General features: G+C 43.1%; 1 protein-coding gene across 1 annotated transcript in view; it reads right to left on the bottom strand.

Moving 5' to 3' along the window:
* Positions 1-20,021, bottom strand: part of CLCN1 (chloride voltage-gated channel 1) — a 166,327-nt gene that overhangs the window by 51,742 nt on the left and 94,564 nt on the right. Inside the window, exons 6-14 of the mRNA XM_075348240.1 lie at positions 16,145-16,222; positions 11,071-11,149; positions 10,566-10,691; positions 9,623-9,707; positions 9,444-9,545; positions 9,138-9,222; positions 5,813-5,962; positions 3,016-3,085; positions 2,783-2,893 (exon numbers count right to left, since the gene is read on the bottom strand). Of these exons, the coding sequence (XP_075204355.1) occupies positions 2,783-2,893; positions 3,016-3,085; positions 5,813-5,962; positions 9,138-9,222; positions 9,444-9,545; positions 9,623-9,707; positions 10,566-10,691; positions 11,071-11,149; positions 16,145-16,222 (886 nt within the window). The remainder of the gene's footprint in view (positions 1-2,782; positions 2,894-3,015; positions 3,086-5,812; positions 5,963-9,137; positions 9,223-9,443; positions 9,546-9,622; positions 9,708-10,565; positions 10,692-11,070; positions 11,150-16,144; positions 16,223-20,021) is intronic.

Genomic DNA, 20,021 nt, shown 5'->3' with positions numbered 1-20,021 from the left:
GCTCGGGCCCTGGGCCACCCACAAAGTGGGGGCCTCCCACCAATATAGGGATAAATATCTGAAAACATGTATAATATACGTCTCTTTGCTGTGAACCATTTCTAATGATAAGGAACATTTCACAAAAGAGAAACTATTGAAAGTGTAGGGACCTGGCTACAGTCCTACATCTCAGTGGCTGGTGCAGAGTCATGGCACCTGTGTCACCATCCACTGACCTGGCTAGCCAGATTTCCTTAGTACCTGTACCTAATGCTTAGCTTTTGGCATGCGGCAGCCTTCTCCGATACCAACGGAAGCTTCTAGGCCAGTGATGGCAAACCTATGGCCAGACAAAGCATGCAGAGTCCTTTCTGTCGGCACGCGCACTGTCGCCTCATTCAGCCACTTTGAATTGCCGGTGTGATCGCTCCGGCAGTTCAAAGTTGTGCTGGAGCAGAGGAGATATTTATCCCCGCTCTGACACTCCTCCTCTCCTAGGCCGCAGGCCTGTTGAATAGGAGAGTGTCAGTAAGCGGCGCCAGCGTAATGACGACTGGTGGCAGCACAGGAACTGAGGACCCGACCCAGCAGCACGCAGCGGTGGACCGGGTGCTGGAAGGTTTTTTTTTTTTTTTTTTTAAATTGTGTGCGGCTGTGTCAAGGTAGGGGAGAAAAATGGCAGCATGGGGGAAACATGGAAGGATGGTGTAAAACATGGCAGCATGGGGAAAAACATGGAAGGATGGAGGAAACATGGAAGGATGGGGGAAACATGGCAGCATGGGGGAAAACATGCAAGGATGGATGGGGGAAAACATGCAAGGATGGGGGAAAACATGGCAGGATGGGGGAACACATGGCAGGATGGGGTACATTTACCAGGATGGGGTAACATGCCACGATGGGGTACATTTACCAGGAAAAGGGACATTTACCAGGATGAGGTACATTTACCAGAAAGGGGCATATTTACCAGGGTGGGGGAACATGCTAGGATGGGGTACATTTACCAGCATGGGGGAACTTGCCAGGATGGGATACATTTGCCAGGATGGAGGACATTTACTAGGCATCGGGTACATGCTGGGATGGGGGAACATTTACCAGGATGAGGTACATTTACCAGGATGGGGCCATGATGAGGACAAATATACCAGAATGTAGGGAATATATATCAGGAAGTGGACATGTTCATCCAGTAAGGGGGACATAACTATACAATGAAAGGGGATGGGAGCAACTCGCACGTCTTTATGGGATTTCAAGATGTTCAGACTTTGAAATATAGATGTGGATTACAGGGTGACCTCTGATTGCATTCCAGGCTAAAACCCCTTGTGTCTAATATGCTGCAATTTTTTCCAGAAAGATCAATCCAACTGCTGTGTCTGGAGCGGGCAGTGGGAGAGGCTCAGCCTCAATGTGTGGCAAGCATGCATGAGCGTGATGCCCCCTGCTGAAGAGAAGAGAGAACTGCAAAGGTAAGGTTAAAATCAATTATTTACATAGGATTGGTTGGCACTATGGAAAAAAAATTGGGTTTGGGGCTACAGTTTGGGCAGTCGGCCTGTGAAAGGCTCGCCATGACTGTTCTAGGCGATACCTATTCAGCTATATCGCTCCCTCGGATTAGATCAGATGAGAGTTTGTTCAGCTACCTTAAAGTTCACTGCTGGATTGTAAAAAATGAATGATTTTACCTGAATTACTTTGCGTAATGATTTTTGTAAATAAACTTGCATTTGCTTCATTTTGTGTTACATATTGCAACACCTAGAAAAATGGGCCTCCCTCCAAAATGGGCCCCGAGCCACCCACCTCTTAAATCCGGCCCTGCGGAGTATAAAGGACAGACCTTTATGGACATAGATCAGCCATGAACTAAAAGAAAGTCTTGCAGTGACTTGTATCCTAGAAAGGAAGGAAGGAAGGCAAGAAAGTGTCTTATCGCCTGTGGTGTCCCATCATTTGTTGAAAATGACTGTTCTGTAAAGTAGGTTTTGAAGAAGAACTTTGGGTGTCCTGGGATTGATGTGTGTCCGACCCTGAGTGCTGAAAGTTGGAAGATGGCAGCAAAATGCAAGAAACCTGTGAGCGTAATGCACCAAACTCACATCAACACACACAACGAACCATCCGTTATCATTGAGAAGGCGCCAGGAAGCCAGGGTGCAACAATATGGCCTCACCCATGACTACCGCCTTCTGGCACCTTACACCAGGATGGATGGTGGTCTCAATGCTCATCTACATGTGAGTTTCCTACAAGACGAGTTACTTCATACACTTGAGTACTATGGATATGAAAAGGATGACATCTGTATGAGATAGCCAAGATGATTGTCTATAAAATGAAGGTCGTCTCACGCTCAAAGCTGTTGAGGATGGTGAGATATGGAGACGGAAAGTCAAAAGCTCAACATATTGTTACCCTTTTGCTCATCAGTGTAATTGACGGCCTCTCCTCTCCTCACTCTCCTCTTCTCTTTTCCCAACGGCAATTTTCAGATCTCTCCACAGGTGTCAATGGGAATTAGATCCGGACTCATTGCCGCCACATGAGAACTCTCCAGCGCTTTGTTTTTGCTTCCATCCATTTCTGTGGGCCAACACTTTCGGCCATGACTGTAGATATTTCTGTGTTTATTTTCCTCACAGTGTATAGATAATCTGTCACTATTGTGAGTATTTAGCCCACTAATAATATGAATCTTTATGACATTACTGCCAGGATAGTTACTGTCTAATCAGACAGCAAACTACAAAACAGGACAACTGCTATCCCACAGGAGATAGTCACCGATCACAGCGTATCCGCCCGGTAATATCTTGTAGACAATCCCATCAAAGAGGATCCCGTTGGGGAAGAGATAGGCCATCAGCTCTCCCACGATTCTCCCGAATGCAGCCCCTAGAGAGAAGGCAACATCCATTGTAATAGATGGATAGTTCATCACATGGATATTAACAAGGATATGTGTAATAGGGAAATCCGTGTCTGGTTGTAGCCATCACCTCCTACACAGCACTCACCTAATATAAATACCGGCATGAAAGCCCCGCAGGGTATCGGCATTGTGGTAGCGATGACGGACATAAAAAACTAGAAAAGAAACCATAGAAAAATGTCAGCAATGAAGACCAAAGCTAAGAAATGTAAGTAATATGTACAAAAATGGAACATCTAAATTCAGGTCCTTGTTTGGAAAGCAAAGACCTTCGTGTAATATCAATGAGCAGCTTTTTAGGCAACAACAGGGATGACTTCAGGTGGATATGTGAAGATTTATTACATAAGACAAAAAAGCCAGATCATAACAAGAGTTCCCTATATCGACGACACAGCGGCGTAGCGTGGGATCGCCAACACCCAGGGCATGTATTTTGCACCCCCTCTCCTATGGGCCATGAGCACCTTTTAGATAAAGCACATGAATTATATTTGCTCTTTGACCTTCTATTTGCCAAAATTGGACATAACGTTTTATGTATAAAAGGTTATAATTTCATTTTTTATGTAATTATTTTATCACATTAGCCCTAACTGTAAACCTATACTCAGCTCAAGCCCTAATCTAATCCCTTACCATCATCCTAAATCTAACCCTAACCCTATTAATTGCCGGTCAAAAGAAATGAAAAATTACCTGTACTTCCAAACAGAATAAAGCAAGTGTGAACAGGTGCAAGCTGCTCCTTATAGCAGTTATACAATTCAAATTTCATATGTTCAATGTTCACATATATCTTGGCGATTTCTTTTATTTATGTATTTCCCTAACCCTATATCTAGCCCTAACCCTATTATCAGCCCTAGCCCTAACCCTATTCATTTCCCTAACCCTATATCTAGCCCTAACCCTATTATCAGCCCTAGCCATAACCCTATTCATTTCCCTAACCCTATATCTAGCCTTAACCCTATTATCAGCCCTAGCCTTAACCGTATTCATTTCCCTAACCCTATATCTAGCCCTAACCCTATTATCAGCCCTAGCCATAACCCTATTCATTTCTGTAACCCGAAATCTAGCCCTAACTATCACTTTCCTATCGCTAACCCAACTCTGAGTCCTAGCCATAGCCTTTTCACTAATCCTATCCCTTTAACTAACCCTAAAGCTAGCCCTGTCCTAGTTAGGGTTAGAAAAAGTGTAAAACCTAGGGATGAGCGAGTACTACCATGCTGGGCATGCGTAACGAGCAGTCGGACGCTTGGATAGGCGCAAGTTGAGTACCTGAGAAGCAAGCATTTTTCCGAAAGAGTTCCCTCAAACAAAATGCTTGAATCCGATATTGAGTTCCATTATACTAGGGTACTTGAGTTGCACCCATCCGAGCATCCATCTGCTCATTACAAGTACCAAGCAACTGAGCATCATAGGCAAAATTTTGCACCCCTTTCAACTTTGGAGTCCGGGGTATCTACCCCTGTGGCCTTACCGCAAACCGGAAGTGATAAATGTCCATCTACAGATTTCATTTCCAGTACTTTGCATTAATATGAGACGACTCCTGTGACCTTCCAGTTTACTTTTCACATCGAAATGTAATTGGTGCAAATAAAAAGGCAACGGAAGACCATAAATTACAGAGATCATAAACCTCTCACTACATGGAACAGTTGTAAAAAAATCCAGTCAATACAATTCATGTCAGGGAGCAAATAAAAATAAGAGGAAGAAATGGTAGGATTGAAAAAATAGAAAATGACCGATCCTGGGCCTTAAGAGATTAGCCGCAGCTTTTAAATTTATGGTATATCTGTAGAAAAAGTCTGTAATGTATAACTGAGCCAACATTTTCAGTATCTGGAATATGGGGTCCTGCCGAGCTGTCGATGGGGAGGTGGGCTTAGCACGCTTGTACTGCTCTCTCTATTGGTTTACATTGGAATTCCGAAAATCTATCTATCCCGTGGCTATGCATATATGTACAAGATGGAAACATCCCTTTAAGTATGCTACGATTTCTTTTGTTTTTAATCTCCGTATTCTAAAAGCCAACATTTTCAATTTTTCCACTGATGTAAATTTACTTTTTTGTTGCAGAGTTGAGATTGCTAAGAGCATAATTTTTGGGTACTTATAATCTATGGAACTGATTTCATATAATTTTTCTTTTAGAGTAGAGTGGGGCAATATTGGAAAAATATCATCAATTTCACCATAGAATGTATCCAAAGACAGAACAGGGAATGTTAAACAATTTGTATACATGAATACCCCGCCCCCGCAGAGCCAGCTCTGGATTGATTCCACCCAGGCTGCCAATCATGGTCTCGGTGGTCATATGTCGTGCATGACTGAGGACAGTGATTGAACAGTTATGTGATCCATGGATGGGACATCATGATATTTCGCTATCCGTAGGGCCATTGATGTAGGAGGAGACTTAAGACAGAAGTGAATATTTCCTTATTTTATGACACTTCTACACTTTCACAACTTTAGGAAAAACATCAAAGACTACGTTAATTGTACTCTGTCTTTTTCTATGTTTTCCATAACTACTTAAAATAATTTTTAAAGCCCGCTATGCTGGCACATCGCTATTGATCACGGCATCTGAGTTTGGAGTAGTCCACAGGTTGACAGCTGGTATCTACAAGTAAAGGTAGAAATCCTGTGCTTGCTCCATCACTACCCCATAATTGTTCATCGACTTACCTCAAGTAGGAAAGATCCACAACTTATGTCAACTATGTTGGCCAGTTATGGCCTGGACTATATCATTCTCCCACCCAAGTGAGTTTGCACATGAAGAATTGCAGAAATACAGAGGAATCATAAGACTTAGTTACTTACGGCATGCATAAGGTGGACATTACCTTCATGACAAAGAACAGAGGCAATGTGACGAAGACACTGACAGAATCAGTGATGAAGGCGTTCCTGTGTCTCAGCGCTGAGGTGTTACCCGCCTCCTTGGTCCAGGTGTAGTTATCGAATAGCACATTGATGCTCTCCCGGGGCATAATCTGGGGTAAAACAGAAATCATCAGTGGGAGACATCGAGACAAGGAGAAGAGATGGACAATGTTCACTGATTTATCAGTTGCTACAAGAGGACAAAGATAATATGTCATCGACCATGGGAGAGATCGAGACAAGGAGCAGACATGGACACGATGCGCAGGTCTATCAGCTCTTACGAGAGAACATGATGTTAATATGTCATCAACCATGGAAGAGATTGTGGAAAAGAGGAGAGATGGACAATGTGCACTTGTCTATCTGCTCTTATGAGAGAATATTAAGTTAATATGTCATCAACCATGGAAGAGATCAAGACAAGGAGGAGAGTTGGACAATTTTCACTGATCTACCAGCTCTCACGAGAGAATGTGAAGTTAATATGTTATCAACCATGGGTTCGATATGAACTAAGAGACTCATTTTCTTTAGAGGAGAAAGTAATTGTTTGGTTACATGAGTCCCAACCATGATATATTAGTCAGTCTATGGTGGAGATGTGTCTGTACTTCGCAGATCCCTACCATGAAGACAGACAGTGGCCTATATACACGCATAGTTGTAGAGATCTCCAACCTCCAGCTCTTGCTAACCTACAACTGTCTACGCTGAGGAGTTGTGGTTGTACCTGTAGAGCTGTTAGTTGGACATCATCGATATAAAATAGATATAATAGATATATATAAATAGATATAAAATAGACGTACCTCACTTTGCCTAATTCATTTATAGAAGGACACCATAATGGTTGGAAAACAAATTAGATGTATGTTGGACAAACTCTACAAAACCTGAAAGGCACCAGTAAGCCATCCAAACTGCATGGGCTCCTCCTGGCTCCAAAGGAGATAAGGACTGGGAAGTTGGATTTCAGTTTCTCAATCCTCTTGATCTCAAGAAGAAAAACTGTCCCAGAAGAGACTAACTGCAGTTTACTCCCCCCCTCCTCATTTAGAACATATGCAGGCTCAGCCTAGCCGAGCATGCGTATCTACTGGGGAAATCAGAAAAATAGTTGTTGGCTGGACAGCTATCCAATTAATGTGATCAGGTTCTTTTTAACCTAAAATGTTTGTTCCCTCTGAACATTTCCTTTATGATAAGATCATCATTGGGTATCCTGATGCTGGGAATGGTCAATTTCCCTGTAGCGCCACCACAGGTGACATGAAGTATTACATAGATCTCATTGTAACCATGGTCTAAGTCAGACCTGGGCAATGGGCGGCCCACGGGCCACATCCGGCCCGTCTACGCTCTGTGACCGGCCCACCTGGCTCAGGGCGTCCTTGCTGGCTGGTCAGTGATGAGGGCAATCTGACCTGTTGTCCGGAGCTCCAGGCTCCGGGAGGCCCGTGGTCAGATTGGCCTTATCACACGCTGCGTGCCGGGCAGGGAACAGAGGACAGATCCTGCAGTGCCACACAGTGTAGGCAGCGGAACGCAGGAATCTCTCCTCTGCTCCCTGCCCGACACCTTTCTGTGTGACACACGCACGCCCTGACATAGTCAGTACGGCACGCGTGTGTCATTTGAAAAGTTCCCGCCCGGCAGGAGAAGAAGCTGCAGCGGCGGGGCCCATATGGAGAGAAGCAGCGGCGGGGGCTCCTAGGAATACAGCATCGGCGCAGCCTGGCTATGTAAAAGAGAAGCCACTCAGCGGGGGGCTCGTACGGAGGTGCCTGAGGAGGGGACAATAAGAAGAGACAGGTGAGTGGTTACTAGTAACCTGCGGGGACAATGGGGGGCGGGCGGGGGGGAAGGGGGGTAACTGTTGACAAATATTTGGGGTGTAGTGGTGTAGTATATGGGAATGTAGTTTTACAGGTGTGGTATATGGGGGGATGTAGTGGTGTAGTATATAATGGTGTAGTTTTATAGGGGTGTAGTGGTGTAGTATAATACAGGTGTATATAGGGGTGTAGTATAATACTACACCCCTATATACACCTGTATTATACTACACCCCTATATACACCTGTATTATACCACACCCCTATATACACCTGTATTATACCACACCCCTATATACACCTGTATTATACTACACCCCTATATACACCTGTATTATGCTACACCCCTATATACACCTGTATTATACTACACCCCTATATACACCTGTATTATACTACACCACTACACCCCTATATACGCCTGTATTATACTACACCACTACACCCCTATATACACCTGTATTATACTACACCACTACACCCCTATATACACCTGTATTATACTACACCCCTATATACACCTGTATAATACAGGTGTTTATAGGGGTGTAGTGGTGTAGTATAATACAGGTGTATATAGGGGTGTAGTATAATACAGGTGTAGTATATAGGAGTGTAGTATAATACAGGTGTAGTATATAGGAGTGTAGTATAATACAGGTGTAGTATATAGGAGTGTAGTATAATACAGGTGTATATAGGGGTGTAGTGGTGTAGTATAATACAAGTGTAGTATATAGGGGTGTAGTGATGTAGGTTATCACAGATGTAGTATATAGTGATGTAGTGCTGCAGTTTATTACAGGTGTAGGACATAGTGATGTAGTATATTACAGGTGTATATAGGGGTGTAGTGATGTAGTATATAGTGGTATAGTATAAAGAGGTGTAGTTTATTACAGGTGTAGTGTATAGGGATGTATATTACAGGTGTAGTATGTGGCGGGTGTAGTGATGTAGTATATGGCGATTGTGTGTTTTGCATGTAAGTATACATTGTGTGTATGTGTATATATATAATATCCACACACTATATATATGCGTGTTTGTGTGTGTGTATATATATATATATATATATATATTAATTATATTAGTCCAGCCCTCTAAAACCATCCCAATTTCTCATGCGGCCCCATGGGAAAATTAAATGCCCACCCCTGGTCTAAGTCCTCCAGAGAAAGAGATGTTTTTTTTCCAGGAGATCTCAATGCTAACTCATAGATGAGGCGCATGGCAGACTGAGAAACACAAGTCCCAAACGGGTGTCCGAAAACCCTGACTGATCCAGAAGAAACTTTGTCCTAGAACCTTCTCTGATGGGTTCCTACTAGAGCGGCAAAAGGGAAACCCGATGATGTAATGTCAACATGAGGTCACCAGACGAGTCGAGGTTCATCATTTGCCCCCTTAGTTGTTTTTTAGGTCGTCCAGTATAACACAGATGTACCTCTCCGGCCATGAACTGTCCGAATCCCTTTGGGAACGTGAGGGTTGCAATGCAGAAAGTTATCACAGCCGGGTACATAAAGCGACTTGAGGAAAAAAAAGGAAAGACAAGAATAGAATTTACATTTTTACATTTTGGATAAATTCTTTAACAATGTATTGATCATACTCAAAACAAAACTCATATCACTGTCTGGTAGGAATCCAAAACCCAAAGAAGGTTGGAATTACCAAGAGTGGCTCCTTCCATTTTAAATAAACTAATTAGCATTTTATATATTTTGGAAGAATTTAGTCCTTTACTTACTAACGGCTCAGGAAACTGCTCAGGGTTTGGTTTTGGCGGATTCCAAGAACCACTTGCCGATTCATGTACACGAAAAAGGCTCCGAGGAAACCGCAGCAGATTCTGCACATCAAAAATATGATTATAGTAATAGCAATATCTCTGGGTTTCTAGGAAATATAACTCGAAGAGGACTTTACCCAATCACTGCAAAGGCTGGTAACTCCTGAAGGTCAAAGGGGAACTCCATGCGGAAATTGGTGCGGAAAAGTGCAGTAATTGTGACTGAAAGAGACAATCAACTATTAAATAACCTGCAAAACCTGATGATTTTCCACATATGCAAGTTTGCAAGAAGTGGTGGAAAATGGGAAGTATATGACTGCAGGAGCCGACTACACATGGTATATTTGTAATCTGTAGCCATGAGTACATATCGGCCTGTATAGGAGCTGTATGCACAAAATGTTTTTTTGTTTTTTTTTATCCAAGACTTTTTGCAAAATTGCTTCACTTCTTATTTTAGATGTATTGGAACCTGGGCAGGAAAACATGATGACATGGGTGTCACACACGGACTGGGAAAGACACACCACAACAAGAGGTACACCAATAACAAACAAGGAGTATACCAGGGACACTTTAACAATAGTAGGCCCTGGTGCTAGTGAGGCGGAAGATGGGACACCTTCTGCACTCACCTTTAGCTGCACCCTACTCTCCTAGCCAGTGCCTATACAGGTTCCGCACCTGTTGCCGAACAGGATATCTGAAGCCCTGAAAAACCCTGTAATAACCCTGGCTAGTGAGCTGGCAGGTAAGAATCACTAGTCCCATCACTGCACTAATGCAACATGAAGGGAAGGTATGACAGAAAGGGGAAACAACATAAGGATAAGCCCAGCTTCACGGATGCAGTCAGACACCAGGACTGCAGCCTACACTGCTTCACTACAACAAGGGTTCCAGCAGCTCCTTCCACCTTGAGGCCTAGCTACAGAATGGATTCAAAATAATTGGCGCCCTTTGCTAGGGGATGTGACCATAAATAGAGGAAAGGAGTGGTCACCAACCAAAAGCACCTGAGGCCTGGAATCTGAATGTTTGGATTTCCAAACATTTGTGTCAATAATCTCAACTGACCTGCATCCTTGTTCCATACAGCGAGGACACGGAAAATGAAGGCACTAAACGTTGCTGCAAAGAATCCACGCCAGTAGTTCCTCACCGCAAAGTAGGAGGATGTGACCTCGATGCTGAACAAGACACCTGTAGAGCAATTCACAGCAACAAGGGAACACCATGATCACAAGCATTAACTGTAGCACAGGATGGGACAAGTAAACAGACAACTCACTCATGTTGAAGATGAAGATCTTTGACATGTCAAACGTTTTGATCGGTGTTGGCCAAGTGATGGGACCTGTAATGATGGCTAGAGAACAAGGGACTGAAGGAGGCCAAGAACTTTCTATGAATTCATGTTTGGTTCTGGTTGACATTCCCAAGAAAACGGGCAAAGGGCTCGACAATTGTTGGAAGTCTCAGCACTAGAACTTCCCACCAATCAAAACTTCTGCAATGTCGGTATGATCTGCTTCACCTAGAAAAGACAGGACAGCACCCAACATAGAAGAATTGGACTTGCCTCCTAATGGGGTTCCAAAGCAACAGCCGACACCAACAGCGCATCCCACAGTCAGTACGTCAGTGTAATAGTACGCCTGCTACTGATAGGCCATGAGTGACCACAGGACACAACCAAGAGAAAGCAAGACCACCAAGACATGGACGATCCCACAGAGATGAGATGGATACAATAAGCAAAGTGAAAGGTGGAACAATGACGAGACATAAAGGGTCAACAAAAGCATAAAACACATACATAAAGGGAACAAAGACAAAGGGTAAAAGAAAAAGCGTAAAAGCACAAATAACAAAAAAAAGAGAAAAAAAGAAGAAAAAATCAGCAAAGAGCTCAAGACAACCTTGATTATCATAGAATGCTTTGTGCATGCAGATGAAACCTTTCCAAGGTTGGAGAAGATATCAGATACCAGTGACCAGGACCTGACGCCTTCCAACTCGGAATTTGGTAGAAAGCAAACACACCAGTATGCATGGAAGTTTAGTGAGGACACAGGCATGATGCACGGAGCAGAAACAAGAGAGGAAGAAGAATGACCATGAATACAAGGATCGTTAGGTTCATGAAGTCAGTGTCACCCTGGAGGGATCTACATGAGATACCCGATTAGCCACAGCCAAGCACGCTTCATGACTGATGTGATGGTCGAGGTCTAATGATGACCATCACACATAGGTGAAAGGCAGCTGACAATATTGGCAGAATCAATTTTCACACAGATCCAAAGAGAAACAAAAGACTGGGCATGTTGTATTTTAACATGCCCAATCCTTGTATTTTACTCAATATATGAAACTTCCAGACCTGGTTTTGCAGATTTTCCTCTCCCCTTTGGCAATCTATTACCAGTCAACCCAACTAACCTAAAATATTAAGGGTGAAGTCAGGAGGAAACATTGTCCAAATTGTATGGTCACCTTATTACAAGCTTATTTAGGTAAATCCCATCCATTTTCATTATTTTCTATTATGCCCATTAACCTAATCTCTGCTACCAATTCTGGGTTCTTTTACCCTTAAATCCCTGAACAATATATTTCAATGATCAGTAACTTGCCAAGGATGGATCCCAAAGGTTGCAACCCCATAACAATTTTAAAGCTGTAAAGTGGAGAAACAACCTCCACGCCAGATGGGACTCAAACCCACAATCCCTGGTTTAGAAGGCCAAATTCTTACAGGTGTAAAGTGGAGAATCAACCTCCACCCCAGATGGCACTCAAACCCACAATCCCTAGCTTAGGAGGCCAGTGCCTTATCCATTTGACCACTGGGGCTTGGTGAAGCTGTGAGGTGGAGAAACAACCTCCACCTCAGATGGGACTCGAACCCACAATCCCTGGCTTAGGAGGCTAGTGCTAGTACCAAGCCCAAGTGGCCAAATGGATAAGGCACTGGCCTCCTAAGCCAGGGCTTAGGGTTTGAGTCCCACCTGGGGTGGAGGTTGTTTCTCCACTTCACAGATTCCCCAAGCCCAAGTGATCAAATGGATAAGGCACTGGCTTCCTAACCATGGGATTTTGGGTTTGAGTCCCATCTGAGGTGGAGGTTGTTTCTCCACTTTACACCCATAAGAATTTTGTGGACTGAGTAAAACGAAATATAGCATGGTTTGCCTTAATGTGCTCCAACAATTGGGTTTCAGATATCTCTTGGACTAGTCTCCCCGCAGTCTTGATACAAATGAAATTCGACCGGCTGGTTTTACGAGATGGTGTCATTACATTGCGTTGCTCATGTAGCTGCCTCCGGTTGACAGAACACATGGAAAGTATTCAGGAGAATAAAGTTTAGAGCTGAAAACAACTATCACAAGAGTTAACATTTATGAGCAGCACTTGCCTCCAAGTGGGGCACCAAAGCAACATCCAACCCCCACAGCACAGCCAGCAGCCAAAAGATCCAGACATCGAAAAGGGTCCTGAGTAAGGGTGTTATATATAATTTATAGATGCATTTATTATTACATGTTGTCTTCATACAATAGTTGACATATTTCAAAATGATTTAGGGCTAGAACCTGCATAGTCTGATTAATATGTATGATATGAACCATGGTCTTCAACTTGTTGCTCCTCAGCTTTTGGGGAGCCACTAACTTCACATTCCAGTTTGAGGCTGGTCCCAGTCTAAAGCTTAGAGATAGGGAAATGGTTACCCATAATGGGGACCTCGATAACATTCATCACCTATCCATATGAAAGGTGATAAATGTAGGATCGCTGAGTTCCACACCACCACTAAAACAGGGATTCCCCTTACTCTGTTCTAGGTCAACTCATCAAGGTCCAAAGAATGGAAGGTTTTCCAAATTTGGCAACTTTATTATAGAAAATATAAGTAATCAGAGGTCGCTTCATTAGCTACATCCCAAACATTAATAACATCATGTGACAAAAAATAATATACAGTTAGGTCCAGAAATATTTGGACAGTGACAAAAGTTTTGTTATTTTAGCTGTTTTCAAAAACATGTTCAGAAATACAATTCTATATATAATATGGGCTGAAAGTGCACACTCCCAGCTGCAATATGAGAGTTTTCACATCCAAATCGGAGAAAGGGTTTAGGAATCATAGCTCTGTATTGCATAGCCTCCTCTTTTTCAAGGGACCAAAAGTAATTGGACAAGGGACTCTAAGGGCTGCAATTAACTCTGAAGGCGTCTCCCTCGTTAACCTGTAATCAATGAAGTAGTTAAAAGGTCTGGGGTTGATTACAGGTGTGTGGTTTTGCATTTGGAAGCTGTTGCTGTGACCAGACAACATGCGGTCTAAGGAACTCTCAATTGAGGTGAAGCAGAACATCCTGAGGCTGAAAAAAAAGAAAAAAATCCATCAGAGAGATAGCAGACATGCTTGGAGTAGCAAAATCAACAGTCGGGTACATTCTGAGAAAAAAGGAATTGACTGGTGAGCTTGGGAACTCAAAAAGGCCTGGGCGTCCACGGATGACAACAGTGGTGGATGATCGCCACATACTTTCTTTGGTGAAGAAGAACCCGTTCACAACATCAACTGAAGTCCAGAACACTCTCAGTGAAGTAGGTGTATCTGTCTCTAAGTCAACAGTAAAGAGAAGACTCCATGAAAGTAAATACAAAGGGTTCACATCTAGATGCAAACCATTCATCAATTGCAAAAATAGACAGGCCAGAGTTAAATTTGCTGAAAAACACATCATGAAGCCAGCTCAGTTCTGGAAAAGTTTTCTATGGACAGATGAGACCAAGATCAACCTGTACCAGAATGATGGGAAGAAAAAAGTTTGGAGAAGAAAGGGAACGGCACATGATCCAAGGCACACCACATCCTCTGTAAAACATGGTGGAGGCAACGTGATGGCATGGGCATGCATGTCTTTCAATGGTACTGGGTCACTTGTGTTTATTGATGACATAACAGCAGACAAGAGTAGCCGGATGAATTCTGAAGTGTACCGGGATATACTTTCAGCCCAGATTCAGCCAAATGCCGCAAAGTTGATCGGACGGCGCTTCATAGTACAGATGGACAATGACCCCAAGCATACAGCCAAAGCTACCCAGGAGTTCATGAGTGCAAAAAAGTGGAACATTCTGCAATGGCCAAGTCAATCACCAGATCTTAACCCAATTGAGCATGCATTTCACTTGCTCAAATCCAGACTTAAGACGGAAAGACCCACAAACAAGCAAGACCTGAAGGCTGCGGCTGTAAAGGCCTGGCAAAGCATTAAGAAGGAGGAAACCCAGCGTTTGGTGATGTCCATGGGTTCCAGACTTAAGGCAGTGATTGCCTCCAAAGGATTCGCAACAAAATATTGAAAATAAAAATTTTTTTTTTGGGTTTGGTTTATTTGTCCAATTACTTTTGACCTCCTAAAAAGTGGAGTGTTTGTAAAGAAATGTGACAATTCCTACAATTTCTATCAGATATTTTTGTTCAAACCTTCAAATTAAACGTTACAATCTGCACTTGAATTCTGTTGTAGAGGTTTCATTTCAAATCCAATGTGGTGGCATGCAGAGCCCAACTCGCCAAAATTGTGTCACTGTCCAAAGATTTCTGGACTTAACTGTAACTAGATGTGAAGGTTTTGGCAAAAAGATGCTAAGCAAGGCCAGACATCATAAAAGGGAAGAAATCTGCTCGGAATGACATTGACCTTTGATTATTTAGAGTTGGTTGAGTAATTTGCAAACTATTGATCTTGAAAGAGTCTCCAGTCATCAGGACACAAAGCAAACTAGATCGAAAGAAGCCAGTGTCGAGGGGCAAGAGTGAGCGGCAAAGTTGGAAAATCAAACATCGATGTCTGACGTTCCAGCCCGGATCCCCAATGGTTGACATAAACGCTACCAACAAGTCTTTACCATAGGCATGAAGCCATCACTTCACCATGGATCAGAATATCTCTGGACATTTTTTAGCATCTTGTGGAGGTGGTTTCCATCCAGTATTAGAAAGGGGCAGGCAATAAAGAGCCAACTGAGTGTACGCCAACTTGGTTTTCCGTTAAGCAAGAAGAATTGACCGTCTACGATCGTTTCCTGTAACATTTGCATACGTTGGAGTGCACACAATTAACTTTTGGGAGAACTTTTCCAAAATGGCACAGGAACGTTAAATACTAAAACAAGAGTCAAACTGGTCCAGTCACCATTGGGGAAGAATTCGACTTTAGCTAAAGATATATTCTTTCCAGACTGGAAGTAATGGCGGCACAGGCATTAATTGTCAGTGATGACAGCGGACGGAGGAGAAGGGAACATGGTCTTAAATGTGGAAATTGTATGAGGAGCGAGAACGAGTAACTCGATGGAAAAAAAAAATCAGCGTTTGTTGACTGTTAGTACAAATAACATCACACTACAGGATGTCTTATTATAGAAAATATCATTTACATGTGGACGGTACAATAATTAATCAGGGAGCTTCACATTATAACAAGGTTAGTAGCAGCTCGAAACGTTCTCCTGCCTCGTCAAAGCCAAGGCACCTGGAGCCCACGCCAGTCACTGCCAGGCAAAGGGGGCAAAATGCCAAACAAAGCAACGGCAAACACGGCGCTCAGTTAACTTCATCTCCTTACCTCGTAGACGCCACAAAACACCGACATGAATTTGCTTAGGAGGGCCGCACAGATGCTCGAGATGTGCACAAATGGGCCCTAAAAAAAAGACAGTGGAATCAATGGCAACATTATTGTAAGAGTATAATAATTTCCATTAAGTAAAATCACAACTTGCACTGATGAAGTAGAAAAGACAGGAACAGGTGCGAGTCTAGGGGCAGCTACCATACAATGTCCAAATCCTGTGCAGAATTGTATCTGAGCTTTTCTTCCTTACGCTTATTGGAGCCCTCCTGGCACTTTGCTCTCCACCCAATGAGCTCCTTTAAGTTATACCTCTGCTCCAGACTCTCTTTGAACTACTTTATTCTTTTTTAGGCAAGAGTTTTGCTTGAAGTTTCCATACTTTCTTGTTGGTCATCTGATATCAATATTGCATGTTTTTTCCAAGGGCTAATCAAAACTCTAGATGGATGAGGTTCAAAACAGTGCCCCTCTTGTCCGTACTCTGTTTATGGTATTGCAGCCACGTTCCAGTGGCCGACTAATCAGAACAGGTGTCGGGTTTGTCGCAGGTAGTAGAAGCTTTGCTGCGGCCTGGTTCGGCAGCCATGGACTATGGATGTGGACATTGGAGTAGGGTCTTTTTACTCAACTCTGGCATATGTGGGTGATAGGGTCACTGCTTGGACTTTTGGGAAAAAACAAGCCTCAAAAAATTACTTTACCCTAAAGGGTGCTTTACACGCTGCAACATCGCTAGCGTTCGCACCCGCCCCCGTCGTTTGTGCGTCACGAGCAAATCGTTGCTCATGGCGGACAAACTCGCTGCTACCCGTCACACGTATTTACCTTCCTAACGGCGTCGCTGTGGGCGGTGAACAGCCTCTTTTCTAAGGGGGGCGGTTCGTGCGGCGTCACAGCGACGTCACACAGCAGACGTCCAATAGAAGCGGAGGGGCGGAGGGCAGCCGCATGAAAGTCACGCCCACCTCGTTGCCGGAGGACGCAGGTACGGTGTTGTTCGTCGTTCCCAGGGTGTCACATGTAGCGATGTGTGCTGCCTCAGGAACGACGAACAACATGCGTCCAGCACCATCAACAATATTTGGGATTAGAACGACGTGTCAACAATCAACAATAAGGTGACTATTTTTGATCGTTAGTGGTCGCTCGTACGTGTCACACGCAACGACGTCGCTAACAAGACCGGATGTGTGTCACGAATTCTGTGACCCCAACAACATCTTGTTAGGGATGTCGTTGCGTGTAAAGCCCCCTTAAGACTTAGTTACTAAAATTAGTTTGGACAGTTGTGTAGCACTTTAGGGCCGGCTTTTGCTCCTGTCCCAAACCTGTCTGGAAACATCCATTTATTTAGTAAAATTGCCATTACCGTTTTGGACATTCCCAATGACTTTATGGCATTTTTCATAATAGACCTAAGGGTCCAGCATATCACTACCACCGGTGACTTTGGAGCACTAGGGTCTATTTCCTATGTGTCATGTGAGACTATGGGGGGAGCACGGAACCGGGGCCCCTATGCTGACCCTCTGACTAGGGGCCCCTGTGCTATCACTATTCTCAGAGATACCCCTAATGGTGGGAATGTCTGAGTCTCCTCCCTGGCCCTACTCCTGACCAGCCCTGATCTTATACTCCCTCCCACAGGTGGGACTGGGACAGGAGTGTGATTTAACCCACAGAAATAGACTAATAGGGGAAACCACAACACACTCACACATAGGTATAAGACAACAAGAGATTAGTAGGAAAACAAGAGCAGAAAGGAAACAACAAGATGATGGGTAACTCCACAATAAAACCAAGCATAAAGCAACTCTTTCTCCAGCAACACAGACCAACACAGCACAAACCATAGTCGGCGTGGGTGGACGATCTCCTCCAGCCTAATTATGAGAAAGCAGATGTTATAGGCTTCTTTACAACATGTGATCCCAGAAGCCTACCAAGCAGGCTAGCAGAGGTTAACTCTTGCTAGTCTGTCTATGACTGAGCACACAGCTGGTCAACTCCAGAGTCTTCCTGTGTAGATCAGAAGCACCAGAGAAACCATCGGGCGGAGTGTCAGAATCTGCAATATGAGCAGCGTCTGATGCTGCCATGACAGTTGGCAAGTTTTGTGTAAAACTCCGCGTAAAACTATGGTTCTCGTTGACCTGTCCTACGTGTACAGTGACAGCGCTAGAGATGATGCAAGTGAAAATGTACACGGAGAAAGTTTTCTTGGTGAATCCAAGGAGCCCCACTCAAGTCATTGAGTTCTCTTCTCGAGGGAATGTTTCACTGGATAACTGCATATACGGTATTTCCATTCAGGAGTTTTGGGAAAACAAGGTGACAATCCCTATGGAAGCGCCATATTAAGGCCGTATTATCTCCTGCTTTGAGCCCGTTTGGTCTACGTCGTTCGGTCATTACTGCCGGCAGCTGGCGATTAACTTATTGGAGAAGAATTTTTTCACTGACTGTGGCCCCCAACAGGGAATCCCCCCCTAGAACAGGCTGCGCATCTCTCCATCCCATCACAACTGATCAAGTAACGGAGCTCCTGCCGAGAGTCTTATTTATAGATGGAAATATCACGATGTCCAAATCCAAAGCAAGAACGTCTGCTGAATGTTTGCTTTGGACACAGACAGTTGTTGTGTTGACCTGTCCATATATATTACATCACATGATCCAAAGACAATGTATGGGAATAACATATTATCATCACTTTCTATTGTTCATATCTTTTGCTCGTTTCTGTGTTTTTTTATAGTAATGTATCTTCACAAAAAGCCTCTTTCACACTTGTAACTTGAGCATATACAATATTTCATACATCCTATTATCAGCTTTGCTGTATAGACTCGTACATATTGAGCAGAGCCATTTCATTTATATGAGATTCCTATGGTATTATGGGACTCCTCACAAAGGAAAAATAGTAACACTATAGGCTAAACACACAGGTAAGACTCTGTATACAGCTTTGTTTTTTTATTACTTTTTACATTAGCAAAAATGTTGATATCTTGCAGCTTTCATACTATCACTGGAGCACAAATAGGATCAAATTTCCCATTATCTGCAGCCTATTTATCAGCTGTGCTGTATAAACAGGGATGAATAAGCAGAGTGATTTCATCATCATTAATCATTATTATGAGAGCTTTGCTGTATTTTTTGAAAGCTCAAAAGGACAAAATAAGAACACTATAAAAACACAGGTACAGCTCTGTATGCAGCTTTTTTATATCAATATTTACACTTTTACAGAAATCTTTTACTTACAAAAATCTTAAAATCTTTCATACTTATCACTGGAGAACACACAATCAGCTAACATTTCCCATTATCTGCAGCCCTTTTATCAGCTTTGTTGTATAGACAGGGACTGAACAAACAGAGTCTTTTCATTATCTGCAGCCCATTTATCAGCTGTGCTGTATAGACAGGGATGAATAAGTAGTCATTTCGTTATCTGAGTAGTCATTTCGTTATCTGCAGCCCATTTATCAGCTGTGCTGTATAGACAGGGACTGAACAAGCAGAGTATTTTCATTATCTGCAGCCCATTTATCAGCTGTGCTGTATAGACAGGGATGAATAAGCAGAGTCATTTCGTTATCTGCAGCCCATTTATCAGCTGTGCTGTATAGACAGGGATGAATAAGCAAAGTGATTTCATCATCATTAATCATTATTATGAGAGCTCTGCTGTATAATAATAATGATTGAAAATACGGCTCTGTATACAGCTTGATCTTTTTATATCAATATGTACACTTTCAAAAATCTTGCAGCTTTCACACTTACCAATGGAGAACACACACAATAAGCTAACATTTCCCATTATTTGTAGCCCATTTATCAGCTTTGCTGT

This window comes from Anomaloglossus baeobatrachus, chromosome 5, assembly GCF_048569485.1.
Source record: "Anomaloglossus baeobatrachus isolate aAnoBae1 chromosome 5, aAnoBae1.hap1, whole genome shotgun sequence".
NCBI lineage: Eukaryota > Metazoa > Chordata > Amphibia > Anura > Aromobatidae > Anomaloglossus > Anomaloglossus baeobatrachus.
This window is presented reverse-complemented; position numbering and strand designations above follow the sequence as displayed.